The sequence below is a fragment of the Sciurus vulgaris genome, assembly GCF_902686455.1.
Source record: "Sciurus vulgaris genome assembly, chromosome: 7".
Lineage (NCBI taxonomy): Eukaryota > Metazoa > Chordata > Mammalia > Rodentia > Sciuridae > Sciurus > Sciurus vulgaris.
Genome location: NC_136467.1, coordinates 38,085,114 through 38,101,133, shown reverse-complemented (window position 1 = coordinate 38,101,133; position 16,020 = coordinate 38,085,114). Strand labels below are relative to the sequence as shown.

Here is a 16,020-nt window from a genome sequence, read left to right as displayed (position 1 = left end):
GTTGAGATAGTGGACATCAAAGCATTTGGTACAGTAATGAATGTGTGTAGCTGTTGTCAAAGAACAACACCTACAAGGCTGTCTTTCCAGCAAAAAATAATTAACTTGAAGACAGGGACTACCCTCAAGGTGACATTATCTGCTGTCTCTTATATATTCATACATATGCTTAGTAAATGTGTGCTAAATTAAAGTTAGATTGAAGTATATAGGTTTTCAACTTCATATAAAAGGCTGAGACAGAGATAGAGGCTATTTCCATCCATTGCCAGGGGCAAGGTCCTTCTTGGGCATCAAAGGGTGGCCGTGGTAGAGAACAGTGTTGTTCTTTACTATCCCAAAGCCTAAGGGCACTGCATGGAGCATTTAGGCCACAGCTACAGCCCCAGAGTCCCTTAAGAAAGAGAGTAAAGTTTTTTAACAGGGGCTGTTTCTGCATGAATCTGTCACACATACAAAAGTCAAGCAACTTCAAACAGAACTTTATTAGGCTTTTGGAAACATAAAGACTTGTAACTTCAAAACCCATCAAAGTTATAGGGAGTGACAATAAATTAAATGTCAATAATAAAAAAAATACAAATGTTTGGATGTTTAACTGGGGCCTTATGCTCATTACCTTATGCACCAAACTCAGTGGTGAGAGCCTGGCAACCTTCGAGGTGGCAGATTTCACCCCAGACAACTGTGTAATTACATAGGAACCCAACTTTGGAGACTTTCTGCACAAGTTCGAGTGTCTAGGTGCCATCATTTGATATACTGGTTTATTTATTGAAAAAGACAGTGAACACTTTGTTTACTTGGTCTTTGTGTCTTCCTAGGGTAGAAAGTTAAGGCTATATCAGATAGTTCCCAGATTATGGGGTAGGTTCCCCTTGTCCTCAGTCCCACAATCAGTCTTTCGTTCTGATTTCTACAGCATGAAACCAGGCTCTGAATGTTGAATAGCAACCCTCAGAGAGGTCACTGTATGCCTCACACTCTGTGCTAAAAGCCCTTAAGTAGGGCTCTTCAGTGAGAGAAAACTTAGGAATTTAATACAATATTTTCTCATCTATATCTTTATATCTTCTATATAGCCACACTGTACACTATAGCAGGTATTAAATTACTGTTCATTGAATATCTGTTAACTATAACATATAGTACCAAAAAATTATGTTAACTAAACATATAAAATTTAATTTTCATAATTAAATAATAGTAACAGAATTGAATTTCATACCTGACTGTGAAACTTTCCGAGAGAACAGAAATGGAATACTGACAAGGTACAAAATGACATTTCTAAGGACCTTTGAGAACATTCAGCTTAGTTTTTGCATTTACAAATAAGGAAACTGATGCTTATAAATTTCAGGTTACTTGCTCAAGGTCACAAGGAATGACTGATAAGGCATCAAAATCAGTTTCTAGACTCTAGGATGGCTTATCCATTTTTTTCCTGTAAAATCTGTTTATAATTGCCAAAATTTTGCTGTACTATAATTGATTTTCTTCATAGTTGCTTCAGAGGCTTAATGTGAAACTCAGTTTTGCCTCCATTTCTGATCATAGCTAAGAAAGAGGAAAGAAATTCTCTCAATATTTCTTTCCCTGTCTTGGTTGCTACTAAACTCAGAGATGTTTCGTAACAATGTACAACCTTTCCATTACATTTTCCTTTACCTTCTCAGAGAATTTACATGACCTAAGTTTAAAACTTTGTTTCAATAGTTTTATGCTTTTATTGTGAAACATTTTAAGTCAGATCTTTAGGTAGGTCAATACAGAAGTCAAAGATGCAAACAATCCTTCAATAACTCTATACATCACTGCATGAATACATTTAGTACAGGTAAACCGCTAACCTTTCAGGGTAGGTCACTGAAAGTTCAGCCCAGAGCCCTTGGACCATGTTAACCTAGACTCTAAGGAGAGTACAAAGGTAGAGACTTAGCCCCCATGAACACAGTTCATCAGAAAATGTAACACATTTAAATATACATGTATTGAATGATGAAGCTCATTATATTATAAACACCAAAATCAATAGACTTTTTTAGATGGGTACTGGAAATGTACTAAGAGATAACTAATCAGGTAAAAACTATACTTGTATGGTGCTTTACAGTTTCAAGAGTATAAAGTTTAAAATTTCAGACTGAAAAAGAACTGGAATCTCATTACATATGTAGAGGTACACAGCGCTGACCTGTATTTTTATGTAAATAATCAGAAATTTGAAGTTTATAATAAAAGTTCAAAATATTTCACAAAATAATCCACCAGTTTCTGATCTGTATAGTACTTTAATTCTGCTGGAGGCTTGGTGTCTGGGTAAATCAGCCATTTACCCAACACTGAATCTTGGGAATCAGTTCAGAGTTCAAGTAACTGCACATATAATTTCATTTAAAAAATTCAACAAAGTTCATAATTATTAAATAGGTTAATGCTTTAAAATGCACTCAAAACACATGATCACTTTCTAGAAGACAAACTTTTCAATGTTTACCTGGTACACTGTATGTTAAATCTAGTCTCTATTATTCCTATCTACATTATTCAACAACCTATTGGTTTTACAAGATAGGTCTAAAATAATATGGTTTAATTGAGGCAGTTAAAATATTTATGGTCATTTTATTAAAAAATATCAGTGATTACTGTTCCATTATCAAACTTTAATAAACTACTAGAATAAGGGGGAAATATTTGCATGCCAAAGAAATTCCCCATTAAAATAATCTCGAGTAGCTTCATTGATTAATCACTTAGTCTTTCTCTTTTTTTTGTACTTTATAACTTTGATTAATGTGCCCTATCAAAATCAGGTATACTTATGATCAATTATTTATTTGTCTATTAAAGTGTAAAAAGAATCTGAGTATATAGACTTACGCTCAATGTATTAAAAAAAGAAGAAGAAGAAAGAAAAGAGAGACTGTTAAAATTTATAGTGCTAATTACTTTGGTGTTCCAGAATGAAAGTGTATTGTAATAGATAGGACATATTAACCAAGTGTGCAGAAAATAAAGTCCCAAGATAAACAATGTTACTGCAGTTGGCCAGTTAATAGCCCTCTACAGCAAAAACTGGAGAAAGTTAAAAAAATTATTTGCTTTTAAGACTCTTATGCAAGGGTGAAGAATGAGAAAACACAAAGTACACAGATTCTAAAATGAAAAAGATCTAGCAAATAGTTCTCATCACCATCTCATTGTTTCTTCTCTGTTGTCCTCTGCTGATTTCTTTGCTCAAAAGTCTGCCATCATTGCTTCTTTAAGTGCCAGACCTTGAAAGTGACATTAGAAGAGCCCTCCCTCCTAAAGAGTATAGGAAATTTTAAAGTTTTAAAACTAGATTTCCCTTCCACAGCAGCAGAATTATGAAGGGCAATGATCCTTGACCTAATGAAGCAAAAATTCACCCAACACAGAGAATGTGTTGTATGGCGGCTCCTTCAGATCCTCACTTCATCCTGTTTGTGCATAAACCCCTTCTGGCAGTCATAGAGCTAGGTGCTGTTTTCACAATATAAGTTTTACAGAAACCTCTGTCTCTGATCATTTGTGATGCTGAAAAACAGGCTATAATTTTCCCCAGGTCATAGAAGGTAAAGGCATTTTTTTTTTTTTTCAGCAAGAAAGCATACTGCTAGTAGCAATTGGTGTTTTATAATCAGAATTAGAATGCTATTAAGATTTAAGACAGCATTCTAAGAGGTCCCTCTTGTTTGCAGTTGGCAGAATATCAGCTGCTTCCATACCAGCAACACATTGCAGAAGACTAAACTAATTACCTCCATCCTGCCACTACTCAGTTCTCTTTGCTCCCATTTGTCTACTACATGTTCTCAGGGGTGGGAGATAAGCAGATGGATATGAGCAGGTGCACTGGACTTAGTGCAACCACTAGCCCTGAGAGCAATTGGTCAATACCCTAGAATCTAGTTAAAGCCTTAGTAAATGGTTCCAGAATCTAGCAGATGGTTTATTTGATCCCAGTGGTGCTGTTCAATATCTATGTGACTCCATATTAGGAACTAAAACCTAGAAGACCGCTTCTCTTTAGAATGTTCTGTTAAACATTTTATGACTTTACTCCATAACCAGTGTCTTTTCTTCATAATGGCGAACTTGGCTGATATTGTTATTCTCCACTGGTAGAATGACACAAAGTCCATGTGGACAATACTCGAAAACATTTGAATATGTGTTTACTTTATAACCAAGGAAACAGAGTTAATAATACCTACTCTGCAAAGTAAGCAAGTTACTAGTGCATCTCAGTTTTAATATTTATCTTCTTAGAGGATAACTGAGTTAACTTTACAAAAATATTAAAACATTTCTGATTTATAAACATTTTAAAATGCCTTTTCAACTTCTTATACTTTCCTAGACACTATGAAGGCACATCTCAAAAAATGAACGATTACGAAACATTCCTGCCAGAATATCTTTCATTTATCCTTTATTACACTTGGTACTCCTCAAATCCTTACATGCCACTCTCTCCTTTTCTATTTCTGTTCTTCTTCCCATCACTGCCTATTTTCCAGTACTATTTTTCTTAATAAAAGGTTACTTTAACAGTTGCTGTCTTGAATAACTACTCCTAAATTTCCTATGTTTTATGGTTGTGTTTGCTAATCAGGGATTGGAGTTCAGCTTTTACAACTCCAAGGAGAATGGTAATTGTCTCTTTGACTTTAACATATATGCCTACACTGCCTGGCACTGCAGCATTTTCCCAGCCCAGAACTGAGGCTCTGAAGAAGGAAAAGTTACCGGGAAGTGTGTGGGAACAGAATCAAGGAAATGTGTCTTCACAATGACTGTCCTGAGGACATTCCCAGGTTCCAAGCCTTCCTTCCTTGGGGAAGTCATATTATTAATTTTTATTTTAATATGGGCAAGGTCTCCATCTTTCTAATGGACAGGTGATATCTGAACAACTTACCCTTTCCCAGAAAACCAGAAAAGCTTCCAAAATGAAAATCAGAAAATTCTTACACTATTCTCAAATACAACTTTGCATATATTCACTGGAAGAATGTTCACATGAGGCCAGATTACAAGGTGTTTCTCTTTTATCTCTAGTAATCAAGTGATGATTGCTTTTACTTGAACGTTTATAATTATATAAAGAATATGAGAGAACTCAAGTGATGTATGAACAGGAAATGGAAATTAATGAGACTGACAGTGGATTTTTTCTTTGTCCACAGGAAGCTATAAAATGGCTACTTATGTGTGTTGAAAAGTGTTCTTTTTGTTCCATCCTCCTCTTCAAAGTCTGACTTTAACACACTAACTTGTAGTACCTCAGATTGGGTCCTTATTCAAAGATAGGATTTTTACAGAAGTTAGTTAATCAAGTTAAACTGAAGTCATTAGTGTGGCCCTAATCTAATGACTGGTGTTCTTATAAGGGGGAATTTGGAAATAACTACAGGGAAATGTCATGTGAACATGAAAATGGCCATCTATAAGCAAAGGGAACAGGCCTGAAAGAGTCTTCTCTCACAGCCCTGAAAAGGAACCCACTCTGTTGTTGAAACTTTGATTTAGGGTTTCTCTCCTGGGAGAAAGTAAATTGTAATTTAAGTCGCTGAGTTTTTGATACTTTATTACAGCAGCCCTATCAAACTAATACAGCTAGCTACTTCATTTTTTTTATCCTTGGAAATGAAACTTTTAATGACACTCTTAATTGTACATTACTGCTGAAAATAATATATATTTATATCTATATTAATTTCATGTTTGTTTTCTTAACTTTAGAAAAAACAATCTATGTGGCTCTTTAAATGGCAATGTCCTAAATTTCATGATAGAAGTATGCAGTGGCAAATGTTGAGAATCATCTAAAACAATCTTTATAGTTTATAATTAAATGAACAGAGGTAAATAGAAGTTAGAGGTCCTTTAAGGTTACCCAGTTACCCACTGGTGAAGATAGGTGATATGGCTCTTAGTCTCAATATTTTTCTACTATAGCACACAACCACTCGTAGCTAATAGCCAAGGAACACATATCAATCAAAATGATTTTCCCTGTTTTGTCATGTTAAAAAGATGCTTAAAGTCACTATGTCAGGATAATATAAACAGACAATAAGACCACAAAAAATAGTTTACTCCACTAAAAAGAATCCTATAAAGTCCTTACACTTTCATATTCTTAACCAAACTATTGATATTTTCACTGTTACATGGTGAATATATTTTTGTACCATTCTGAGGTAAGCAAAGAAATTACAGGTGGCTCAGTATCTCAGTCCAAAAAATAATCAGGATTTTCTTTAGAATTGTGTATAACCAAGCAGAGGAACTTATTCAGTAGGTCACTTGTGCTTCTGCTAGTCTCTGAAATAATTTTAATTCTCTATAATATTAGTTTTCAAAGTTGTACTTGTTTATATACTCAGGTAGTTTTCAAAGAAAATATTATTTTAGTTCAAATTAAATAAATATCTATCATGGAGCTAATTATTTATTGAACTTTTCTGCTTCTCCAATTATTTTCTGTGATATTTATTTTGTTCTTTGAGAAGACTTGAGGTAAATAAGGTAGGAATCTTCAAATTGTTAACACTGAAGAGAGAACTTTGACTCTTCTACCCTAAAGTATAGAACTAAGATGGATAGGTTCAAGTTAAAATTAAATGATTTCAGGAAACTTTTAGGCAGAACTATGGTGTGATAGAACTGGCTGGTATAGAAGATATTCAGAGTTAGTCACTAGTGATATTCTAAGTATTAAAAGACTATGGAGTAGGGGGACTTGTTAGAGAGAAAATTCAAGCAATGATTAGTGCAGACGGAATGGCCTTTACAGCCCTGTTCATTCAAGAGGTTTACATTTCTATAAACTGAATAGTAATTTCACAAAACTCTAACCTTCAATTAGCACAAGGGTCATTCCTTCATACTCTTGATACCCTTTATATATGGTTTGCTATGTAATTTATTTAATTAACAAACATTTAGATGACATAGGAATGAAACATCAGTTGCCACTCATGGTATGTCAAGCTAGAGGCCAGGCTCAAGTTAGAATTTTTTCTTTTGTACTCATTTGTTGGTATGAAATCAGGTACTTGTTCCTACATTGGATAAGAACAGCAAACTATCTTAAGATCATTTAAAAATACAAGTACTTTAGTAGTCATATTGGTCTTTGGAATTCTTTTCTAAAGAACAAAAAAATAGACATACATCATGAAATAAGCAAATACTGACCTCTTTCATTTTTTCCAGTTCATTCTGTAAAGCTTGCTTTGCAATTTCAACTTCTATAAGCTGTTGCCTCAGTTTCTCATTTTCATCTTCTGTTGTTGTTCTCTTTTCTTCCACATTTTCTAATTCATGGTGAAGTCTCACAGATACATCCTTGGCAACCTAAAATAAAGTTTTCATAATAATAAAATAAAATTTTATTCATATTAAAGTATTAGGAGCTAATACCTATACAGTGGTTCTCATGTGCCAGCCAGCATTCCAAATGCTTAATGTACAAACCATTCACACATATCATCCATTTAATCCCATGAGATCAATAATACTATTATTATTCCTATTTTATAAATAAAGAAACTTATTCCTATATTAAGGATCTTAGAGAGTTGAGGTGATAATGTTCAAGGTCACACAGCTAACAAGTAGCCAGGCAATCTGGCTCTAGACTTTGTTCCCTAACTTCTATACTACACCATGGTAATAAATGTTCTACTGTGTTTAGTCACATGTAGAAAAAAATTGCACATATCTCCTCTAACAAAACTATGAGGTGATGCTTCCATTATTGCCTACATAAAAGAATGAAAAAGAGGAGTTTCTACAAGTGGGGGAGGGGCTTGCACTTTGATTTTATACCTAGAATTCCATGTACTTAAATTTAGGGAAATGTTTAGTCCCTGACATTAGTTTTTTTATTAACTATGAATTTTTTATCCCAAGTTTTGAAATTATTTGGAAAATTTTAGGGGTTGAAAGAAAAGTGGCTATAATCTGATGTAGAGGCTTAGAACACACACTGTGGCTGTAAGGAGGTGGGGAGCGTGCCCAGCTACTTCCTAGATATGTTCCAGGACTGAGCATTTAACCTCTGTTAAAGGTGTAGCCTCTGCACTTGTGAGATGTTTACCTTAATTACTCTACCTTTTAGGGTTTCTTTTTTAAAACCCTGTGAAATAGTAACGAATGTAATAATGCTTGTCACAGTGCCTGGTGCATACTGAGCATTTGACAAATTTTAGGAAAAGAAAAAAAATTTTAATACAACAGTGATTTTCGTAAAATTTCACTCGTAGCTTTTTTTAAAACAAATGTACTGTAATTACATTTTATTTTCATATTTTAGTGAAAATGCAATTAAAATTATATTTGTTTGACTTGATAAATTTAATATCTGGTTTGCATTGTCAATTCTTTTAAAGTCCAACTGAACCCAAGAGAAAAGACCATGACCGTCTTAAAAATATGCATTTCAAGGTTAGGATTTCTCCCCTGGGAGTTTCTGAAGGAACAAATTTCATTTGCTTCACTCTCCCTTTTCCACATGGGATATGATTTGGACGTTTTCCTTTCCAGGAGTTACTTAAGGGATACCGACAGAAAGGAAGGCATACTGGAAGGTGAGGTGTGGGAACTTGGAGAAAGAAATCTTAACTCCCCTAGGTTCCCAACTGCTCCTGTCCTGGGTGTCAATCGCGATGCTCCCCAGTGCCTTATTGCCCTTAACCTTCATTTGGAAGACAAACACTGGATTCCAGATGAAGGCCACAGTCTGCGCTGTGCCACGCCCATGTTTCAACCTACTAGGAATGAGGGCTCTTCCCACCAGTTCTGGAAAAGTCAGGGTTAAAACCAGTAGAGCCCCCCCACAAGCTTGATCTCTGCAATAGTGTTCTTTCCACAATAGTGAACTCTTTAGACCCACCTGTTTGTTCTTCCTCTTCTGGGACCCTAAGATTTTGTGTTCAACGAGCGTCATTTCGTGTCCCTAAAGCTTTTGTCCCTCACAATCAAAGGCCTTCAGCGCACACTGCCCTCAACCAAAGTTGCCACCCTCCGCCCCTGGCACCTGCCATCAAGCCCCCGCGTTGCAGACCTTGAGGTCCTGCTCCAGGCTGCGCAGCAGCTCCCCATCGATCTCCCCAGTCTGAGCGTAGCGGAGCCTTTTGCGCTCGGCTTTGCGGAGGCGGTACTGCAGGATCCGGCAGTTTTTGTTGGCTCTCTCCAACTCGTGGCGCATTTCCTGCAGTTGACAGGCATCCTCCTCGAAGAAAGTGTCCCTCATCTCGTCCATCTCGGTTCTCAGCTCATCGATCTCGTTCTGAGGCGGCGACAGACCGCGGGTCAAAATCAGCCTAGCCTCCAGCCCCGCTGACATACACCGTACACACCCCATCCTAGCTTCAGATTCTTAACTTTTTGCCCTTTTCAAGAGGCAGTAGTGACAAGGAGCTGAATAAAGAAGAAACTTTTTTAAAAGGGCCCACTTAAGGTCTTTTCTAGCTCTTACTCTAGCTGTCTCCAGGAAGTGGGACAGACCATAATAATCAGAGAGATGACGGTCCAGATTTGAATTTAAGTGAAAAACCTAATGCAGACTGTGTCAGGTTCTGTTTCGAATCTGGACAGGGCCTACGAAATCCACTAATTTATTGCTGTCCTCCCTCTTTAAGGCTCCCTAACAGGTTAGTAGCCTCGCAACCCGCGCCGGGACACGCCCTAATCCTACGAGGCCCACGCTTCCCCTCCTCCACTCAGTTCCCCCATCCTCCTCACCTTGAGAGTCTCGTTCTCTTCTCGCAGCTTCTCCATCTCCTCCTGCATTTCCTCCTGCTCCTGGAGCTGCTGCGGGTGCGGCTGCGACGAAGGGGGCGCCGCCGCCTGCATGCCCCCGCCGCTAGCACTGCTCTCTGCACTCTGCTGGGGGCCCTCCGCCGCCGCCGCCATTGGGGAGGTGGAAGGGAGGACCAGGGGCTCACAGATGGCAGGGGCGCCAGAGACCGGGGAGCTGCGGCTGCTGCTGCCCCCGCCGTTCTTAGTGTGCATCTGAGCCGCGGCGGCGGCGGCTGCCGCCCGCTCCTTCTTGAGGTGGAACTGGATGAGCTCAGACTGCAGACATCCTTCCTTCCAGTAGCTCCCTCCGCCGCCGCTGCCGCCCCCCGCAACGCCGCTTCCGGAGTTCCTGCTGCTGGGGCCTGGGGTTTTACCCGCAGAAGAAGTGGACGGCGAAGGGGAGACCCCCTCCCCGCCGCTGCCTCCCCTCTGCTGAGCGCGTACGCCTTTCCCTCGCCAGCCCCTGGGCGGCGGCGGCTGCGGAGCGCCCCCCTCCCTTTCCCCGGAGCCGCCGCCGGCTCCTCCTCCTTCCCCGTCCCCTCCTCCTCCTTCCCTGGGAGGAGGGGGTTCCCCGAGTTTCGAGGGCACGGATTCTAGCTCCCGGGATGGCTCCTCCGGCAGCCCCGGCCTCCTGCCGCCCACAGCGGCCAGGGTCGCCAAGGGGGCCGCTTCAGCACCAGCCGCGGGCTGGACAGCTCCGGGAGCAGCCCCTTTGGGCGCCAGCGGCGCCGCCTTCTCCGCCCCGCCTCCGCCTCCTCGGGCGCAGGCCGGAGGCGCCGCGCGGCTGGTAGTCTTGTTACCCTGCTGTTGCTGCTGCTGCTGCAGCTGCTGCTGCCGAACAGAATTGAGTTTGGTGCCGGCCCCCACTGGGGACCGGTTGGCCCCGGCTGTCTGTCGGAGAGAATTTTCCCTCGGTCTAGCGGGTGACTGAGCTCGCTGCTGCTTTCTACTGCTACCCTCCGGGTGCAGACGAGCCTCGGTGGCTGCTGCGGCGGCAGAAGCTGCGGTTGCGGCAGGGGCAGCGCCCCCGGTCGGTGGCTGACTCATGGCCGCTTAGGAAGACCCTACCGGAAGAGATTTGGAATCGTCCATCACTAGTTCATCATCTTCCTCACCGCCACCAACCTTCCCTTCGAAGCTGTGACAGAAACAAAGGAGGAGCAACGTACAACATGTCTGCATTGTTACAGAGCAAAGGGTGTTTTGCTGTACAAGAGAAGACCCAGAAAATTATGAGCTTTGGGAGACACTTACTGGAAGAAGCATTGACTTTAGAAATAGGATGTAGAGTTGTCAATTCTCATTTTGCCCAAGGTGGCGCTGTCTCCATCTCAGTCTGTCAGTAAAATGACAGATTTGAAACACCTAACCTTGCACTCTCAAGGTAGCAAATTTTGGAAAGGAGAACATATGGGATGAGAAAAGAATCAATGGGGACAGGTTACGGTGGAAAGAGGCTTCAGAGTTGTCAAACCTCTGCTTTTTCAACTTTGGCTACCTCACCATTGAATCTGTATTTAACACCCTGGTTTAATGGAAAAGGTTTCATTTAATTAGTATTCCTAAGTATAGATTAGAGGAAAAAGGTTATGATGTAGATTCCTGGAGAAAATTTGCCAGAAATGGATTAATGACACTTCTCAGGCAGCACCAAGTCCCAATATTGTCTTTACAGAAATAGAAATGTAACCAATTTGATTTAGAGTAGGATTAAAAATATAAATAATGAATGACAAAACCTCTGTTTCAAGAAAAAAGTGGCATTAGGCTTAGTGATTTTTAGCCTTAAAGGGATTATTTTTATATTAAAAAATACTTTTGGAAAAGTTGATAGGCAGGTCTGCAGTTTCTTGTTTCAGGAGATGAATTTTCCTACACTTACCAGTTTTGTGGTTCTTGTGAATCATTTTAGTTTTAAGTGTAATTGTAAAATAGAATCTATTTTCATTCCTAAGGATTGTCATAGATGGTATATAATAGGCTAAGTTTTAAGAAAGTTTAAGTGCCCACTCCCTCCTATAAAGCCAGATTTGAAGACAGAATGACCCAGCACCCAGAAGGCTGTTGCAATTTTCCTCATGATAGTAAAATCAATTTCCATTGTGTATCTTTGCAAGATATATCCATCATTGCCTTCTGTAATCTGGAAAACAGCAAGCAAGCTACAGCCTCATGGGTTCTTGCTAGAGAGACAGCTAGTTCACTAATCAGTTTGGTTCTTTTTCCTTGGATATATTATTTCTCTCTAAAGCACTGAAAGGGCATTACTAAGCATAAAGCTCTTCTTAAAAAACAAAACAAAATAAAACTCCTCCTTTTAGAAGAGAAGATTACCTTCCAGTCATTTTACTTGAATTATTCCTGTTATTGTCTATTTTAAGTATTACAACTTAGCATGTATTAATCACTCATTTTATAAAAAAAAAAAAACATTACTGAAAGCCAGCTTTTCCACCTCTCTTTCTGTTTCCTTCCAACTCACTTTGGAATATAAAGGTGAACAAAGATGACTGGTGGTGGGGATGAGGGTTCCATCAACTTTCTTTCTACATCTTCTCCTGGAGCCACAGTGCTATTAGACTATCTGGCCTACTTAATCAGCATGGGTCAGCCTAACGTGGGCCACCAACAAAGTTATATTGCCAATGCAAACTCATTTTTAGTTAACAGAACCACTCTTGAGCTGAGAGGCCATCAGATAAGCTTACACTTGGCCCCAGACAGCTTTACCACAGAAGAAATCTCTGGTTCCAATAACTGGACTCCACAATCAAAGGCATCTGACTGCTGTCACTTGACTCCCATAAAGTAACAAGATGCTGCATTTCTTCAAGTTTTCCCCTGTAGAAATTGCCACCCAAGTCACCTGACAAGGCCTATATTAATAACACTTTTAATATCGAGTTTTTTTTCTGCCCTATGACCCACCCCATCTCTCATCCCCATCCCTTTAGAAATCCAGAGGAACTGCTCACTTCTCAGCAGAGGCGATGTTTGAAAGAAGTTGCTGCAAATCAACAGAGCTTTCCTTCTGACATTCCGGAAACCTCAGGGTCTATTCCACTGTCTTTCAGAGACCAGGAAAATTCATCTTCATGGTATTATATGCGACTTCTGGCTGAGCAAGACTTTGGGCCCACTCTTCCCAGTTTCACACCCACTGGATTTCTCCAAACAATGGCGGTAACCACAAGACTCACTTGCCCTCTGAGCGGGTTACTTCTCGGCTGTCGACCGCAGGGTTTGAGCTGCAGCTCCAGTACGCGAACGCTGGAGGTACCAAGCAGTGCCAGACGCTCCCCAGGAAGTGCAGTGGTATTCATGAGCTGACCTCACCGGACTGGGCAGGGGAGAGGGCGGGATTGCAAAGAAGGACAGGGTAGAAGTAATGAAAGAGAGATTACTTTCAAGAGGAAGGAGAAAACAGGGACGGGGGTGGGGGGTGGGGGTTGGAGGAGGGAGACAGGAAGACAAAAAGGCCAGAGCCACGCCCGAGATGGAAGATCTGCTGCTGCCCTCAAAGTCGTGGCTCCACTCTTATATCCCGTACTTGGCAGAGGATTCCAAAACCGTTTAAAATCGGATGCATTGGTTTTCTGCAAAGCTTTGTTTCGGGTCCGATCAATCTCCATCAATTATTTATTTGAGTTATTTTCCCAGGGAGGCGGGTTCGAACAGCCTTCCTGGCGTGACTGGTTTCTCCAGATGCAGCTGCGAGGCGCTGGCGGGCGGCTGCTGGGAGTTCTCTTTGTTCACTCACTTTAATTCTCAGTCGAGCTCCCCACGAGGTTCTCCCTCCCCACCCCCAGCGCGGGCGGAGTCTTCGGATGTCGTTTCCGCGAAGAGATAATGGTTGCCAGACCCACCGTTCCAGACAAAGGGTTCTTGGGAAGCCACCACCAATTTAATACAAGCCGAATAAGCATCGGCTTACGGAGATCATTTGCAGACCAGTTCGCCCTGCATACGTTTGCCTGTCTCCTTTGTTGAATGCCAGCTTCTTCTGTGAAAACAAGGATCAATTGCTGGGATCCACAGTGTTTATTGTAGTGCACAGGAACAGGAGTCAGGAAGAATGAAGTTATAGGATATCAGCTTAAAAAAGAACTAAGAATTTATGCTTTTACATTTATCCACACTGTTACACAGTAACAGTGCTTTAAAAATTGGAGTAGAAAATTCTTTTTCCTCCCCAGTTGACTATTTATTACTTATTTTTGTGGGGATGGTTTTGTTGGGGAAGACATGGGAACCTCCCTCCTACCTATAAAAATTGCTTTGTGAACTTGAAGATGAGAATAAAACACTGTTTGAGAAAGGGAATTTTTCAAAATTATATTCCTATTACATTAGTATGGTGGTTTTGCAGGTAAATTATAAATATTTGAAATAACAAATTATTTAGGCTAACATGAACTTTAGTCTAAAAGATTTTATTTTCCTAGTGCATATTTTGCCTTAAATATAAAATAAAAACAATTTGGGAGTCGTTTGCATACAAGCAATTACTACAGCAAAATAAAAAACATGTTCAAGCACCAGAGATTAATATCCCCAGTGACATAGGAGATAAATATGGTATTATAACAAAATCATTTCTTGTCTTAAAATAGATGTTGAGATGGTGTGCTCCTGGCACTGTCCAAGGTACTGGGTATACAAAGAAAACTCAAGAATTGTGCTGGGGAGGCTCAAGCTTATTGATGAAAATTGAGATAATTTTCTTATTCTTCTTCAAGTATTTTTTGAAGGGGAAAAATATGACATCTGTGACATCTATAATGAAAAGCTCAAACATTGACTAGCATATCACCCAAATAAGGGGGTTAGCACAGTGAAACTGTAATTACAAGTTATTTTGAATTTGTTAGGTAATCTTGTTATGTACCCAAATTTGAGTTGTAATATACTTAAGAAATATCAAATTTACAGGTTTATTTTAACCAAAGTAGATACAAAGTGCCTAAAACATTTCTCTAATCTCTTCTAATAAAATATTGACATTGTAAACATAGTCTAGGGACACAAAACAGTCAGTTCTTCTCCTGACTTGTTACTCTCTTCAGGCAGCTCTGTTTTAGTTTTTTTTCCTGAGGTATAAATACTTATTTCAATGCAATTAGTAACTTTAAAAAGTCTAATAAGAATCAAGAATGGGTTATCATACCTGCTTAAATTAAATGGTCAGTGTAGCAAAATGTTTTACTTTATAATTTAGTAGTATACAATTTTAAGGTTGAAAACTATAATAATATAGGATGACTATAAAGCAATATTTAAGTAAGATATTTCTTTACCTATATAAATATAACATAAGAACATGAACTTTTGAACTAAAAATTTGTCTACTTTATTCCCTTATTTACTGGTTCAAAGTATACTTCTTCATTTAAGCAAACCCCAAAGATGATTATTCAAAGATTTTTCCAGAGTATAGAAAGACATTGGCATTATTTTTGCTGTTTCAGAAGCAGGATCATCAACTGACCTTTTAATATCTGTTTGCGGAGTAATGAATCATCTACTCTGCAGGCGCAGCAAGATATGGATCTTCAATCAAGAGAAGAAGGCTCAACTCTGAATCCCTTAGGAAATACATAGCTTAAAATGTCTGCCCTTCAGTTATAATGACTTTAACCATAATGCAGCATTTGAAATCTATTTGACTATAGTTTTTAAGTAACTTTCACTCTGTACAACAACAACAAAAAAACCTATGAAGTAAATATCATCTTCCTCACTTAAAACACAGATACTTGAATTTCAGAGATGTTAAGTGATTTATTCAAGTTCACTTTTACCGTGAACTTAAACTTAGTTCTTTCCTCTATCAAGCCTGCTTCTTATTTGTCTTCAGTGCCTTTTTAAAATACCACAATTTACAAATCTATATGTATAAGCCTGATTTTGCATTTGTATCCTAGTCAATCTTTTCACCTATGCATAGAACATCTCCAGTTGAAGGTAATATTATAACTTTATTTTCCATGCACATTTTTTCTCTTTCCTCCAACTGGTCTCTATTTAAATCTATTCTACTTTCCTTTTGAAAACTCAATATATTTCATACCTAAGTTTCTTTTAAGAAATCATCATTTGATATATTTTCCCATTAAACACTGACCTTTATTACTTTATTTTCTCTTTTACATCTATTTCCATTTTTTTTTTTTTTTT

The 16,020-nt window shown here is 39.1% G+C and overlaps 1 protein-coding gene across 3 annotated transcripts in view; it reads right to left on the bottom strand.

Annotated features, from left to right (window-relative positions):
- MTCL3 (MTCL family member 3) overlaps nt 1–10,905 on the bottom strand; it is a 40,287-nt gene extending 29,382 nt beyond the window's left edge. For all 3 annotated transcript variants that reach the window (XM_079146250.1, XM_079146251.1, XM_079146252.1), the window contains exons 1-3: nt 9,787–10,905; nt 9,107–9,331; nt 7,237–7,395 (exon numbers count right to left, since the gene is read on the bottom strand). In XM_079146250.1, the coding sequence (XP_079002376.1) occupies nt 7,237–7,395; nt 9,107–9,331; nt 9,787–10,890 (1,488 nt within the window). In that variant the 5' untranslated portion in view covers nt 10,891–10,905. The remainder of the gene's footprint in view (nt 1–7,236; nt 7,396–9,106; nt 9,332–9,786) is intronic.
- Nucleotides 10,906–16,020: the final 5,115 nt, after the last annotated feature.